This window comes from Sabethes cyaneus, chromosome 2 (genome assembly GCF_943734655.1).
Source record: "Sabethes cyaneus chromosome 2, idSabCyanKW18_F2, whole genome shotgun sequence".
NCBI lineage: Eukaryota > Metazoa > Arthropoda > Insecta > Diptera > Culicidae > Sabethes > Sabethes cyaneus.
The window spans coordinates 8,641,620-8,658,529 of NC_071354.1; the positions used below are offsets into that span (position 1 = coordinate 8,641,620).

The 16,910-nt window shown below is 45.2% G+C and overlaps 2 protein-coding genes across 2 annotated transcripts; both read right to left on the reverse strand.

The window, feature by feature from the left end:
- Positions 1-8,500: 8,500 nt before the first annotated feature.
- LOC128734133 (serine/threonine-protein kinase PITSLRE) lies at positions 8,501-11,712 on the reverse strand. The gene is made up of 3 exons (XM_053828165.1): positions 11,600-11,712; positions 9,092-11,534; positions 8,501-9,022 (listed from the first exon to the last, which is right to left on the reverse strand). Exons 1-3 carry the CDS (start codon positions 11,653-11,655, stop codon positions 8,921-8,923), a joined length of 2,601 nt encoding a protein of 866 aa, XP_053684140.1. The 5' UTR covers positions 11,656-11,712; the 3' UTR covers positions 8,501-8,920.
- A 534-nt stretch (positions 11,713-12,246) lies between these two features.
- On the reverse strand, positions 12,247-13,254 carry LOC128737544 (distal membrane-arm assembly complex protein 2). The gene is made up of 2 exons (XM_053832212.1): positions 12,847-13,254; positions 12,247-12,786 (listed from the first exon to the last, which is right to left on the reverse strand). Exons 1-2 carry the CDS (start codon positions 13,242-13,244, stop codon positions 12,375-12,377), a joined length of 810 nt encoding a protein of 269 aa, XP_053688187.1. The 5' UTR covers positions 13,245-13,254; the 3' UTR covers positions 12,247-12,374.
- Between the last annotated feature and the right edge of the window lie 3,656 nt (positions 13,255-16,910).

The window sequence follows — 16,910 nt, forward strand, 5'->3', positions numbered from 1 at the left end:
TCTTAGATAACTACTGGACTATGGTTGTTAGGCTGTTTATTCGCCGTTGATCGGCTTTCCAGTGGTTTTGTAGCTCAAGTACGATCTGGATAGCAGCCGCATTGACCGCTCCCCAGACGTCCGAGCTAGAACACATCCTTTGGACTAAGTTATCCGGATAGTTCCGGGAAAAATCGATGTGTCCACCGGTCTTTTGTGGAATTAGACTATGCCCGCTGCCATGTGCTCATCGAGGCCGATCTTGTGGTACTCCGTTTGCCTCTAGTTCCACGTTGGTTGAAGCACTCTTCGTCCTCGCTAATGATGATACCAATAGGCACCATACCCGCTATGACGCAGATTGCGTCATGTAAAACTGTGCGATACGCACTAGCCACTCTTAAGCACATGAGATGATAGGTGCTTTTCAGCTTGGCTAGATAGCTTTTGGTACCTAACGCCGATGACCACACCGGCCCGCCATACCTGAGTATGAACTGGACCACGTTGGCTAACAGCCTTCGCTTGCTGCCATATACCGCAGAGCTATTAGACATCAATGCCGAAATAGCTGTGGAAGCCTTGTTGCAGGCATAGTCGACATGGCTCCCGAACTTGAGCTTGTCGTCGACCATTACTCCAAGGAGTTTTAAGGACCGCGTTGACGAAATAGTGTAGTCATCGACGCTGATATTTGCTTGCTGCACCGACTTGCGGTTGTTCACCACGATAACCTCCGTTTTATGATGTGCTAGGTCCAGTTTCCTGGATCGCATCCAATCTTCAACAATGCTTATAATTTTCCAGGATACTGTACAGCGACACCGGCACCTGGACGTTCCGAAGCGAGTTGGCTATGGAGCCCCAGCTAGCGCTATTAAACGCATTTCTCACGTCGAGCGTGAAAACTGCGCAATAACGGATACCTGTCCTCTTGGACTGGATTGCCACCTCGGCTGTCTTAGTGACAGACAAGATGGCATCCACCGTAGATATGCCTTTTCGGAAGCCGAATTGGTTCCTTGACAGACCGTTTGTACCCTCCATGTACTGTACGAGTCTGTTAAGGATAACCCTCTCCAGTACCTTGCCGGCAGTATCGAGCAGACAGATCGGCCTATATGACGAGGGGACACCCGGAGGTTTTCCAGGCTTCGGCAATAGGACCAGGTTCTGTCGCTTCCATCTGTCCGGGAAGCGGCCATCTTCCAGTCATCTACTCATTACTGCCCCGAATAATTCGGGAGCCTCTAGAATAGCCGCTTTAATGGCCATATTCGGGATACCGTCTGGCCCCGGTGCCTTGCTCACCTTCAGGGATTTGGCGATCTCGATGAGCTCCTCGTTCGTAACCGTCACTTCCTCCCCGATCTCCAAACCGCCATCGTCCACGTTACTTTGGATGCTCGGCTGGGAGGCCGACCATCCTACGCTATGGTCTGAGATACTGGAACGTCGGCCGTGGGACGACTCAGCGGCCTGGGGCCAGGGCCTTGGCTCGTGGCGCGGAAAGAGGCCCTCGATGATCCGCTCCAGCATCTCTGGCGATTGCTCTGCGGGCGCCATCACGCCCTTGGTCTTTGCCATTACGACCCTGTAGGCATCACCCCACGGATTCACATTGGCACTAGCACATAACCTTTCAAAGAAGGCTCGTTTACTAGCCTTTATCCCACTCTTAAGCGCTGTGCGTGCAGCAACAAGTGCTACTCGACATTCAACCCTGCCTTCGTCCGAACGAGCTCTTTGCATAATTCTCCTCGCACGAAAGCACGCTCCGCGAAGTTCCGCAATTTCAACTGTCCACCAGTAAGCCGGTGACCAGCCTTACCTAGGTCGACCTTTCCTAGGCATGGAAACATCACACGATCGCGACAGTACCTCAACCAAATGATCAGCGTTCCGATCGGGCATACCGCGATCACCGCACTCTCTTCGGATCGCTTCCACAAATACTTCGGGATCGAAGTATGATGTCTTCCATCCACGAGTGGTTGGAGTGTTGGCTCCACTCGCCACCTGCCGCCTCGTAATCTGACCGACACTATAGCGGACCGCCTGATGGTCACTGTGAGTGTAGCCATTGTCTACCCTCCAGTCTCCTATCAGACCAGGACTGCCGAATGTCACGTCGATGATAGACTCCGTACCGTTCCTACTGAAGTTACTTGTGGTGCCGACGTTGGCCAAATCTACGTTGAGCTTTGCCAGAGCCTCAAGCAGAATCTGACCCCTATGGTTCGTGCGACGACTTCCCCACTCTACCGCCCAAGCGTTAAAGTCTCCCGCCACAACCACCGGCCTTAGACCAGTCAGCACAACTGATACTCAGTCTACCATCCGCGTAAACTGCTCGATAGACCATCTCGGCGGAGCATAACAGCTGCAGTAGAACACTCCACCCACTTTGGCAACCGCAAATCCCTCGTCTGCGGTTGACACAACCTCTTGAACCTGCTTGTCGTCCATATAGCTGCCGTCCCGGACCCATCCGACACCCAGTTGCGGTTTCCGGCAGAGACGCGATATGGGTCCGAGATGATGGCAATGTCCGTTGCCGACTCGGAAACTGCTTGGTGTAACAGCTGCTGAGCCGTGCTGCAGTGGTTCAGGTTGAGTTGTGTCACTTGCACTATGATCGTGGCTTGGTCGCCGGCACACCATCCGGGCACCTTGGACCTCCCGTTACGTGCTTTGCGTCGCTTTTACCGGTACAGATCAAGCACTGGGGAGGCTCCGCGCAGTCTCTTGCTTTATGGCCAGCACTGCCACATCTCCTGCACAATTGGCTCCTATCTGGCCCTTTGCAGTTCCAGGCCTTATGCCCGTGCTCGAAGCATCGGAAGCAAGCCTCCGATTGCTTCAGCACGCTTAGTGGGTATACCGACCACCCCACTTTCAGCCTAGCAGCTTTCAGGGCTTCGTTTTGGTCCGCCAGCGGAAGTCGTAAGGTGGCTACCTGGGTCCCGACAGGACCCTTACGCAGGCGAACCGCCTCGGTTGCCACCACCACTCCACTTTGCTCTTTGAGGGCCTGTACGACCTTACACACATCGGTGTTCTCATCCAGGTTTTTAAGCTGGAGAGTCATTTCTGATGTGAGAGCACGTACCTGCACTCCCTCCCCGAGCACTCCTTCCGCTATCGACTTGTATGCGGAACTCTTCTTGGAGGCGTCCTTCTTCAACTAAAGGATCATTTCGCCCGTGCGTGAGCGGCGGATGCTCCGCACGTCCGCGCCCAGGTCCTTGAGTAGGGCATCTCCTCTCATGGCCTTCAGAACCTCCGAGTATTTCGACCCGTCGGTTTTCAGGATAAGAGCGTCGCCCTTCCTCGCTCGCTTCCCTGTCGGTTTAGGTGAAGCTTTCTTTTTTCTTCCTCTTGGCCGTGACCCACGTGCCACCCGTCTTGGTGTTTCCCGCTGCTTGGTCAGTTGGCTCCACCAACTCGCTAGCCTGTAGGTTTTTACCGATCAGGCGTTTTTTGGTCCACCAGGGGTGCCATCCCCGGGGACTGTCTCAGACGTTTGGCTGATGCCTTACCGCTGTTGGTAGCGCTCTCCGTGGCTTCCAGGGCCACGTTGCGACACGCCGTCAACGAGCAGGCATTCGTTTCTACTGACTAGAACGTAACTAGACGCTAGACTGGACGTAATGGGTAGAACGAAACAAACCCATTGATGTGCCACGGCACCATTAACAGAGGGACCCAACATACAAGATGGCTCGACCATGTCGAAAGCGACTTGCGACTTCTAGGACGCCGGAGAAAACGGCGACGAATGACCCAAAATCGAGTTGAATGGAAACGACTGCTTGATTAGCTACCCTGGTTCTCTGATGCTAATGACGACGACAGCAGGACATATTGAATGGATTGTTTGCTAAATTTGACCAGTAGTATATAATAAATTTATTTAAAGGCAGTTTAATACAAAATTACATAAATTTTTCAGTTGAATGAACGTACTTCAACAATAATTCGTATACCTATAGAGAATTTTTTGAATAGTTCCTATAACTCACAGTAGCGTTTCAATATTCAACTGACACGATAAAGAAATTAATCAATGCGGGACCATTTTTGGGACACATGGTAATCCGGAACAAACCTTCCAAATCCGGTACAGTCCCGCAAAATCCAACACGTCTGGTCAGTATGATTTCAAGTCCAATTTGATGTCTCCGCGTCTGAAGTCCCAGCTGGCCAGGCTAAAATTAAAATACACACCTCTATTCTACATGCCGATAGGAGTCGGATCCGATCAGAAATTGCGCTTCGATCGGAATACATCCTATGCTATAACACACGTCGATCGGAACGTTTCTGATCGGAACGAGCCCGATCGGAATGCAGAATCAAGGATGATGCAGAATCAGATGGAAATATGGCACATGTGCACTACTGTACTAGCACTAGCCTTTGAGCACACGCCGTCCGTCCGGCAAGGGAAATAATAAGAAGGGCATCCCTTTTATTCCACGGACCATTGATAAGGGACCGTAGATTTTATTGCACAAGTTCACATGAGTAGGCAAATGAAACAATCCGACGTTATTCCGCCAATCTTGTCAATGGGGTTATTATGCAACTCACTTCACTGCCAATCTCACTTCACGTATGAAATTTTTTTCACTTCACTCTACGTGGAATCGGGAATAGGTCAAAAAAAGTGACGTGAGTTTGGAAGTGAAATTTATTTCACCGTGAAGTGAGATTGGTAATAAGCACCAATGACTGCATCGATAATGGCATATGATCTTTGCAGCCATGGGTATTCTTTTTGCATCCTTTTTGTTTCTCCATCAGGATGCTTTGTTGCTCACAGTGAAATGAGATTTTTGCAGCAAGGTTGATAGGCATGTGATTGGTCTGATACTTTGATGTGTTGCTGTCTTTGAGGATGAGGAAAATAGTGCCTCGGGTAGTAAAGTCAGGTGAGGTCAGGTGTGTGAGGTTCTATGCGTCATCTTTTCCTGAAGCTGCTCAATTCATGGTAACACGTGTTGCTTCGCGGACATCTGCTATCGTAACAGTGATACTTCGATGCCACCGCAATTTTCCGCTTCTCGCATTAGCCATGACTGCCCGACACGATGTTGTACTGAGTTTTCCCATGTATTGGTCAACAAATTTGTGATATCTCCAATCTCCGGTAGGCCATCTTTGCAATTGGGCTTCTCGTTTGCTCGTAAAACGGTTTTTCGTTATCACTGAGAAACTTATTCTGTTGTCTTCGTTTTGCAGAGTCAGTGTAACGGTTAAGACGCTTCCATAAAACGCTTAACTGCTGTATTAGTGTGTCGATTCTCTCTATTAGCTGGTGAACTCCAGTTGACGAACCTCAGTAATTGACGTTTATGGATGCGTTGAAGCAGAATTTGGTTCGGCACTTAAGTTGCGAAGCAGAAAGCAGATTTGGATGTGCTGTGTGAGACAGTCTCTTATGATTCCTTGGAGAATGCTATAAAAGGCACATAGCGCTTCATCCAGCCATCTGTTGCTAAGTGAAGGCACCCAGCTGATCGTCGCCAACGTAATGTTTAGTGTTCTATAATCGATAGCACGAAATTCAAGAATAAGACAATTGTATCGATCGTCGAACGGGATGAAATTGTCAGAGTTCTCGTTCAGTAGTAAAATAAACGGTGCGTGATGAACATCCACAACAACGGAGAAGTAATAAGATCTATGAACTCAGGATGGTTGACAAAGCGAGGGGCGAGGTCTTGAAATTGACGGAACTGCACACTTGTAAGCTCGCAATAAATAGCCCTTTCATTGTAACTCGTTCGTATTTAGTTAGTTAACATATGGCAAGGAATGAAACTACTGATATTGTCGCCAAGCTGCCTGCGTAAGTTAGGTAGGTTGAAGTCTCCTATTGATAGGACAATGTCAACATACGGATCGTTCTTTGGTCTGTAATGTACTGTATAGTATATTTCAGAGGCCGAGTTTGATGCGATGGCGTCAATTTACGCAAACTATTTGCTCAAGGTTTTCGTTGTCAGCCTAAGAGACACAGTAGCTTCTCAGGTTATTATTAACACCAATTAGCACGTAGCTATCCCGAGAATGAGGTCTGGTTGTAGAGTTGCGAACGTAGCGAAAAACTGTGTATTTGGAAGAAAGTACAATGAGAATGTCTTAGTCACATTTACTCAATGATAATCGCAATTGAGTGATTTTAGAACCTCACGTTCTGATAATAAATCGAGATCAGATGATCGCCAGATTTATCAATAACGGGCGGTTGATTATACGCATAGATTTTAACCCAACTCTCCTAGCCCCCGTTTTCAGTCTGGCGTATTTTACTTACACCATCTCAATGTTTCTAGTAATAACGTCGAAATCATTTGTAAAACCAGGGAGTTGGCTATTCTTTTTGACCCGCTTGTCGCCCGTTTTGATACCCGGTCGCAAGATCACACCTTCAATAACGATGTTTAATAACATACAAGACAGTCCATCCCCTTACCGTAACGCTCTGCACGATTCGAAAGAACTCGAGAGTGCCCCCAAAACAGGCACGTAGCACATCACTCGCACGAGGGTAGCTTTAAACAGCCGCATCAGTTTGTCCGGAAAACCGTACTCGTGCATTATCTGCCATAGCTGAACGCGCTCGACTGTATCGTATGCTGTCCTGAAATACACGAAAATATGATGCGTGGGCACGTAGTACTTCGGACACTTCTGGGGGATTTGTCGGAGAGTAAAAATTTGATCCAAAGTAGCACGGGCCACCAAAACTAGCATAATGCCGCGGTAATTACAGCAATCTAGCTAGACCATTACCACAGAACAGAAATGGAAGCAGAAATCCAAACACGTACATGCCACTTTCTACAGATACTAGCGAACCTGGCGGTAGCGAGTCACTTTTTTCCACGAAAACACGAACACATACGAATGCACTCGGAAGCATGTGAAAGCTGCTATGCGATTGGCAGCGAGCGTTCTGCTTATATTGCTGTTATTTGCTTCTATGCGAAAACCTTCCCAAAGAAAAATAAAAACAAAAAAGACTCTGTTACCAGTTTTGATCGCCGAATCGATCGGACTTCCACTTCTGTTCTGTGCCATTACCATTGTTGTATAGATGGGACGAAACGCACCTTCCATCCACTCCCCCAGTAATTTATCATCCTCCCAAATCCTTGAGCTTAGCAATGTCTAGTTATTATATCTATCTTTGTCCTCTTATTGGCGCTTTCTTCTCTAGATAACTCATTCTTCGCTCATCACTTGGCCAAATTTTTCCTCATGTTAATGCTTACTTTTAACTGGCTCTTTCTTCCCTTCCATTGCTTGGTGGCACTCCTTGTCAATACAATCGTTTCATATATTCCGGGGCTACACCTAATGCCGATTGTCGACCATATTCTGCCCCAACCCTCTTCAAGGGCCTAAAATTAAAAAAGAAGAAAACTTATCCAATTTAATTCTACTATGTATATTTTATTCAAGACAGATACGTATTTCGCCTACGACTTGCAGGCTTCCTCAGTGTCTGTTTTCGGAGGGCTTAAGCACATAACTCCTCGAAAGAAGGCAGTGCCTCATTCAGTATTCGCATGTAATTCTCGGCAATCTGAGGGTTGTCTAGTTGCCGTATTGTTCAGTAGAGGAGAGCAGCTTTAACCCACACACCGTAGGGAACGTATGTTTGTGGTGTTAGCGAAAAACAAACCACCGATGAGAACGTGGTCAATTTGGTTCATTATAAGTTGGTCAGATGATCTCTAGCTGGGTTTGTAGATATCTTTGCATGGGAAAAAGGTACCTCGCATTACCAGACCTCGAAAAGTTGTCAAGTTTATATATCGTTGGTCATTATCGGTCGAGTCGGTGTGCAGGCTATGGCGGAGCCCTATCATCGGTCCATCTCCGATGACGTTCTTGATGTCCCGTAGCGGGACGTAAAATGCTCTCTTCTCGTCATTGGGTCTACCTTCGTATGAGCAGGATGGTTGCTTCAACGCTTTGGTATGGGCCTTTGCGACCGGGCCTTTCCTGCAGTGTCGACGATGCCAAATTTTCGCCACTCACGAAATCCTGTTAACTGCAGTTCCAGGTATGAAGTATCCATTCCATGTCCCTAATTCGTTGTCTTTGTCCATGTCGTTTATTCCGATCCGTGTTTATTTGATGGTTTACAGTGAATTTAGTGATACAGCTCCCCAACGAGAAGAAAAAAAATCCAAGAAAACTAATGAGTTGATCGCTGAAAAAAGATCGGGAAGAATCTGAGTGAGCACTCCGGTCCGTACTGTAACTGTAACATCTCGGGTGTACCGCAAAGAAGTAACCTAAGACCACCTATCTCTTTATGGTTTATTGAACAACTATTGATCAGTTAATGGTTAACAGTTGTATATCCATTATTTTTGCTTTCTAATTGACCAAAGTAATGTGGTATGTATTACGACCACTGCCATGTATGATTTTTGGTCAACATATTTCAATTCTGTTATCTATACGTTATAATATTCGTATTTTATTAAGACCAGTTTTATTGAGTGTACAGAAATATGTGTTTGTGGTTGTTTTTTAAACATTCACTTTTTTTATTGTAAATTAAATGCAACACATTTTGTGAACCAGTGTATTTTTTTTTATTTCCGTTCATTTGTTAGGCTTCTTTTAATCTACGAAAATACGCTGGCGGCAATATAAATGGTAGAATCTATCACGTCCGAAGATTCACGCAACTGAAGCACAACAAGCGATAATACATCTTGCGTGCTTAACCACTCGCCTTCAACTGATTACAGGCTGTAAAAACGTGCGAACCGCATTTCCCATTACCCGCGTTATCAGAGCATGTTAGATATGAGCTATGACAAAGCGGTTCTACTAAGAACGCGCTAGATTTATTCGTTTGCCTTTTTCCACCAACTTTTCGACCAGCAGCAGAAAATTACCTTATTTATCAAAACTTCAAACTAAATCCCGGCCCCATAGCCATCTGCCGGGATTCGGTGTAGGTTCCTCCCAAGTGGAATCCAGGATTCTCAGGAACAGCGTCATCTCCCTGCAAAATACGAACAAAAAACGAAGTTAGTACTACTCCCCACTGTCGTTCACTATCACTAAAACTTACCAATTTTTTAAACTCCCCGCCGCCGCTAGGCGGCTTCGGACTGGACGCCAGGGCCCTCTTTAACCCCAGCTCACTCTTCGCCGGCCAGGTAGGAAACATTGCCGGATCAATTGGCAGCGGCAACTCCTTGAAATAGCTATGCTTGAGGGCCGCTTCCGCCGTTAGGCGCTGCTTCGGATCGAACGTCAGCAGCCCCTGGAGCAGATTAATGCCGAGCTCACTGGTTTGATGGGCGAATCGTTTGCGCAAATTCGACACTGGATACTCGGCGAAGGTCATCTTCTGCACGGCCGGCAGTTGCCCGTAGCCAGGCCAAATCTTTTCGTTTGGCGTTCCGAGTTCTTTGAAAATTCGATTCAGTTGATCGATTTCCGTTTTACCCGGAAAGAGTGCACCCATAGCGAGGAATTCGGCGAAAATGCACCCCACAGACCAGATATCGATTGGGGTGGAATATTCCTTGCAGCAGAGTAGCAACTCCGGAGCACGGTACCATAGGGTGACCACAATCGATGTGTACGCTTTCAGCGGGGATCCATATTCGCGAGCCAGCCCGAAGTCGCCCACCTTTAGGATGCCTTTGTGGGACAGGAGTAGGTTGGAGGTTTTTAAATCACGGTGAAGGATCCAGTTGTCGTGCAGGTGAGCCACCGCTCGTAACAGCTGCTGTGTTAGACATTTCACCTCCCCTGGCAGGAAAACCTGCTTCTTGTGCTTCATAGTCTCCATCAGTGATTTCAGATCGTGCTCGACATAATCCATTACGATGAATATCTTGTCCATGTTACTACCAACGACAATTTCCCGTACGGTTACGATGTTCGGATGTTGACCTTTGAGTAGAGTGTTAATTTCTCTTAGTGACGTTATGGGGAAACCTTCCTTCTCTTTCTCCATTTTGAGTCGTTTCAGGGCAACGATCTCTTCCGTTCGTTTGTCCTTTGCTCGGTAAACCACCCCGTAGGTTCCTTCTTCTATGCGGTTGAGACACTGGAACTCTTCCACCGAACGACAGCCTTGGATGCCGGGAATGTAAGGTGGCAATTGTTCCTCCTCTTCCACTACCATCGGAGGTGATTTCGGTTCTTCTTTTTCCTTTGATTTCTGACTGTGATCCGGGTCACGGCCGTGATCGGATTTCGGAGAAACACTGCGACTGCTTTCGTGTCGCCTGCGTGGACTTCTCGATCGGCTTCGGCTCGATTCCGAGCCGGATCTTGAACGCGTTGATCGCGAACGCGACCGTGACCTATATCGCGATCCGGACGGGGATCTGGACTCGCTTCTATGTCGCCGATCCGACTTTACCAGATCGCCTACCGACAGCGGACTGGCGGGAGGCTTTTCGTCATCCGACGCCTCCTGTGAGTCATCGGAATCACTGCTGGAAGTGGAACTGTCCGAATTGGTATCCTCTTCGTCTTCCTCCTCCTCATCGCTGTTTGCTTCCTCCTTCTCCGATTGATCCGAGTCTGCTCGTTTTTTAGATTTCTTCTTCTTCTTTTTCTTCTTGATTTCTTCGTCCGCACTTTCCATTGGTTCGTCATCATCATCATCTTCGAACTGCGATGGTTGTTTTTTAGACGCATCGTCCGGTGAAAATTCAACATTATTTCGCTCCAGGCGCATCAAACGTCGGATTTCCAACTCATCGCGGGCCGCTTCCTTGCGGCGTGCCATTTGGCGCTCAGCCTCGATCAACCGGGCTTTACGTTCGTTGTGTTCTTTAATTTTTGCCTCAACCGTCTCTTCGGCATTCTGTTCCTCTGGATATTCCGGACTTTCCATAATTTCCACATATTCCATCTCCGTCTGTTCAACTTTTCGTTCTTGATACCGATGGCGGTGACGCTTTTCTCGGCGGCTTTCCGCCTCGTATTGCTGCTGCTGCATTTGAAGATCCTGCAGCTGCTGAGCCTGATCCTGATGATGTTTCGAGGAATCATACCGGCTTTTTTTATTTAACAAACGCGTCCTTAGGTCTTCCAGCAACTTATCGGCATCGGGTTTTTCGGATTCCTTCTTACTTCGACTGCTTCTCTCCTTCTCATAATACTCACGGTTCCGTTCCCTCTTACTGTGATAGGTTTCGCGAACTTCACCGTAGAACGGGTTCATTTCGTAACGTGTATCCCGCGAGTGATGCCCTCCGCCCCCGGACGACGAGTGGTATCGTGGATCCTTCTCGTGACCACTACGGTCCCGTCCGCTGCCGCTGCTTCGGCCATGGTGATAGCGGTCACGCTCCCGCTCTCGGTGTCCACCACTACGATAATCTCGCCGGGAGCTCGAATAATGTTCCCTACCACCTCCGGCGGACGAACTGTGATGATGATGTTCCCGGGAATGTTTCGACTTTTTTTCTTTGCGTTTGGAGGAATAATAATCGGCGGCCACCGCTTGCGGGGGTTTAATATCCAGCGAATCGGTTGTTTCTTCCTCGCTGTAGAAATGTAATTTGCAGTGCGAAATTTTCTTTTATTTTTACGACAAAATCAATGAACTTACCCGAAATGATCAGGACTGATAAGCTGTCCGTCCTCACTCTGATCACTGATGCTCATTTTCTGCAGCTAAAACTTAATTTATTACCAGATTTAGCCGATATTTTGTTCCGAAATCAAGCTCAAACAAACCAAATTTTCAACAAGCAAACATCGGACAAAACGTTACGCACACGATTCCAGTTTGACAGTTTCAGTTCAGAAGTTTGGAACTCACGAGTGCCGGAATGCTGAATTGTGAGTGACAACGACTGGAGGTTAAATTCGCCAGATAGGAAGCTATTGAACACCGTAAATAAAAATATTTGCAGATCACATCACAGTATTTAAAAATTAAATAAAATATAAATAATTTTTATTTGCCTCGATTCTAGAATATACCAGGAAAGTACCCGTACCCAGCGATACGTACAATATGACGAAAAAATAGGTAGTTAAATGTTAACATTGTCAAATTTTCCTAATAAAACCATTAGCGCTGGTACTCAAAAGTAAGTAATTTGCTTTTACCGCACGAAAGTACCGATTTGAGTGAGAAATAAGCATATTTGAGTTAAATTATTTCTCTGCGAAGGTTTGAAACATGTAAGTTTAATGAAAAGTTCGTAGGATACGATCAAAATCTGTAGAATCTTTGTATCTAATTTCCGAAACCATTAAAGTTGAAGTTTTTTTATTCTATGAGCATGTTGCAAACTGTATCAGAAAAACAGTTACTGCTTACTGTCGTAAAACTCTTTTTAATACATATCATTTCCTCCAAGTCTCTAGCAGGCTAATTACTCAGCTTTCACTTCCAGCTGTGGATTCCATTCCTCCAGCAGGGCTACCGTCAGCTCCCACATAACGTCGCGCTTGGGATCATCGAGCAGAAGCGTCTGCACGCTTGGCAGCCGATACAGACAATGCAGGCCCTTCTCGGTGACGGCCGTTCCCCGTAGGTCCAGCACCTGCAGACGGGGAAACTCCGACCCGGACAAACGGTCCAGAAACCAATCGTCAAAATTTACAACACCGCGAAAGGAAAGATGCGTCAAGCAGCGCAACCGGCGAATGTTCTCCAAACCTTCGTAGTAGAGAGTCATGTTGTCGCAGTTTATCTCTTCGAGAACCATGTTCGGGATGTAGTTCGATGGTAGATCGTACTCCTCTTTATCGTTCATCTTAACCCACTGATCTTGACCTCGAAATCTTAATTCAAAAACAAAATCACGTTGTTGCAATTACAATTCTACATTTAGACATACATACCTAACCGAACCACCGCGGTGAACAACGAAGTGAGCGGCAGCCAAATCATCTCCCAGCATGGCATGTCGTTCCGGAATAAAGTTCTGCATATATGAATCAATTCGCGTACGACGGTTGGTCCACCATTTCTTAATTCCGCTTGGCGATAGGTCCACCGGCTGCTGCATTGCTTCCAGCAGTTCCGAATTGCGGTTGGGCATTTCGAATGCCTTGAAAGTACTTTTAAAAGTATCCGGTCGTTCACTGAACGGTACTCGCCATTTGAGTTTCTGCTTGTCCGCCTCGATCTGCTCCTTAATATGGGCCAGATTCGGATCATCCAGCTGGTCGCGGTTGTGCTGCCGGACGGCCGTGAACAGCGATCGACGAGTTATGTTATTTCGGCAGTAATTAAGCATTTTTTCTGATTAAATAATCACTGCGCAACTTTCGAGCACGGGATATGGGAATTGTTTTTGTTTATGACAGTCAGCCCGGTACGAAAACTGCCGCGAGGTTTTCTGAAGCACTCATTCAGTGATAGAGTGGTTCAATCGGTTCAATGCGATGACGATGCAAAGAACTTCCAGCTAAGGTAACGTATTCCTTCATGTTACGCAGACGATATTGCTGATTGCAAACGCACCTTTGAAAAATGTTACTTATGATTACTTTACTGATTACCTCTGATTACCAGTAATCAATCTCTTGTAATTACCATAAATTAATTATGATTACCAATGATGACGTAAACTAACGGGGTTGAGCAACGGCTGTTTACGGGTTGGTTTAAGGTGATCAAAGCGGCATAAAGTAAGCACTCAAAGGTTGTTTAAATAAGCGATGTTTAAGCTACTTTGAGTTCTTCAAACCAGTTCTCTCCCAAAAGCCGATAAACAAGCTTAACAGTGGTTTTTTCTGCTAAACAATTTGCTTCTAAACAGCAATAAACATCAAACCGTTTTACGGCTGCTTAAAGGTGTTAAAAAGTAGAGTTGAAGCTTTCATTAGTCTCACAGCTTTCAAACTACTTTAAGGCTGCTTAAGGGTGTTAAGGTGGCCTTACAAACTTCTACCAAGTTTTCTCTCGGCTCACAGCACACATACTGTCAGATAATAAAATTTCGCAATTCGGCTGACAGCAAAAGTTTTTGCTTTTCATCATCTCAATCGTTCATGAACCGAAGATGATTGCAATCATCATTTGAATCAGCTTTTATTTTGCTCCAATAAGTTATGTAGCTTCAGAATAAGTTACAAAGGGTTAGACTATTTGAAACATATGGAGAATAATTACAATATATTTTAACAGAAGTAATCGTTTAATTTAAGTCGCCTTAAATGCTATTTTGGCAAAATATACAGCTACTTTACTGATAACCTTCTTATGGTGCTGACAATGCTAATTTACAGCTAATTACCGACACGAAGAATTTGAATACAATTTTGGATGCTAATTTACAACACCTATGCAGTCAAAAAGCTAATATACAACAACGTGCAGTATAAAATGCCAGATACGTAGATTTGCTGTTTATGTTAATGCCAAGGGTAAGTCGCTTAGAACATTGAGGCAGGCTCAATTTAGGGAACAGCTGACCTCATTGATTGCAATTGCGGTACACTCATTTCACAGTTTATGGCACACTATGGCCCACATTTTTGACATTTAAATTTTGAAATGTCTGAAATTGGCAGCCCTGCCAATGTTTGTTAATGTCAAAACGATCAAACGGTCAATCTGAGCGCTGGCGAATTTGACAGGTTTCACATGATCAGCACCTCGGCAGCACAGTAAGGCACAGACTGAACAAAATTTCCATGAAAGAGGTGAACGGAATGTTCTCAGTGACTTACCCTTGGTTAATGCTTATTAGGGTAACCAACGTATTTTGGACCCCATCAGCAGCTGTACATAATTTGGACACTTACAGCAAAATCAAATGGAAGTGTCCAAATTATGTACAGCTGCTAATGGGGTCCAAAATAGGTTGGTTACCCTAGTTACCAGGAATGGGTAGTTTAATATACAAATTTGCAATTTTTCCTCACAGTAAAGTAGAAAACAATTCCCCTGTCCCCTCATTGCATAGCCAGAAAGCGGATAGTAGGGTAACCAACCTATTTTGGACCCCTCAGCAACTGTACATAATTTGGACATTTCCATTTGATTTTGCTGTAAATGTCCAAATTATGTACAGCTGTTGAGGGGGTCCAAAATACGTTGGTTACCCTAATATTCGCCATGATTGTACAACATTTCGCCGAATATAATTTTGCGAAAAACCTTAAGCGGAATGTACCATTTAAGCATAAGCATAAGAATAAGCATAGGATACCGCCCGTGTGCTGCTACTCCGTTATTGACCAAGACCGATGAAAATTGCAAAATGATGGCTGGAAAAAGCATACTTGGGACAGCACGCTATTTTTCATTGTGCAACCTTATCAGGTCCCTGCATGCTGATCAATACCGACGCCGGCCACGTCCAAATGCGGGTCCTGGTGGGATGGAAAGGAATGTTAGTCCAATACTTGTTGCTACTAAAGACCAGGGAATCCTCTGCATCTTCACAAGTATTTCGGGAAAGAAATTATTGTTAGTAGATGGGCGGAGCTAGATGGATAATGTAAGTATGTAAGCATCAGTCATATGAGACTAAGCTGGATATTCGAAAATTTTCTTGTAAAGTCAGTAACTACGAAAATTAAGATATAAAAAATACCTTTTTAACAAATTTAATACAATACCAATGGTGCTTATATACAACCATAATTTAATTTATATCGAAAAATACTATGCACATGCGAGATTTACGGCTCAAAAACCACGTAACAACTTGAACTTATCCGCGATCAGGGAAATCAAGGATAATGAAACGAGCCAATATAGTCCCTAAGTTGATAAGCATTTCCTCTTACCAACGCTAATATGCAGAGATATAGCGCCCTACACGCTTGTTAAGCGGAATGTACCATTTCACGGAAAACTTTTTTGTGGATAGTACCATTTTGCGATCCTCTCCTTACTCGCTATCGCTCGTTCCAGGAAACCAGGTAGAAAACAAATAAACCTAGGCAGTAGCAGGGCTGCGAATTTTCAATTTCAATATCAAAATTCCGATGAAAACGAATGCAACTATTAGTCAAAATCGGTATCATAGCACACTAATCGAAAAAGAAAACAACGCGCTGAACCCGAGTGAAGGTTTATTTCAATTCAATCCGTCAAAATTATTTTGGTAGTGACGAGTTCATTCACTAGGTTCTATTACGTATTGAATGGTGCTGTCAATATCAATATCACTAATAGCGAATTCATAAATTAACCTGGGTTCGTGCTAACCCGAAATTTATGAACGATACGGGCAGTTTGACAGATCGACCCGTAAACCGTAATGCTAGAGAGTTTTAACGTGCGCTTCAAACTGAATGCTGTCAGTTTAACCGAGATGCAATCTCGGTTAATTTATGAACGCTTTGATAGCACTTCGATTAAAACTGAGTGCTAATCGACCTGAGCCAGGTTAATTTATGAATTCACTATAAGACGCTGATGATATTGAATGCCTGAAATTAAAAAGTCAAATATTATCATTTTCATTGATATTATCTAGCTCAATTATATGAATCATACAATAATTTTTCAACATTTACTATTAAACATTCATGATATTGACAGCATCTCAATGAAATTGCTATTTCAATATCAAAAGGATCTTAATGATATTGATATTGTATGTCAATCACTGCTCAATATATAGGAATGACAGCTATGCTCATACGGCTTTGTGTGTATGTGAAGCAGATGCAAGCAGTCGAGAGGGAAAAAATATAAATGAGTGCGAAAAAGCTTCCTGTTAAACGTAATCCTTTACATTGAGTTTAAAAAATTTTCGGCGTTTAAATTTGCAGTCGAAAAATTGCAGCACTGGACAGTAGTGATTTTTGCGGGGAGTTGCCTCCCCCCAGTGGGCGGCGCTTCCGACGGCGGGTCACCGGCAACACTCGCGGCCGTCTCGTCCTGAATAATCTAGTGTTACTGTAGATAGTTTTTGTGGTCTTGTTATTGACTAATGTTTTAT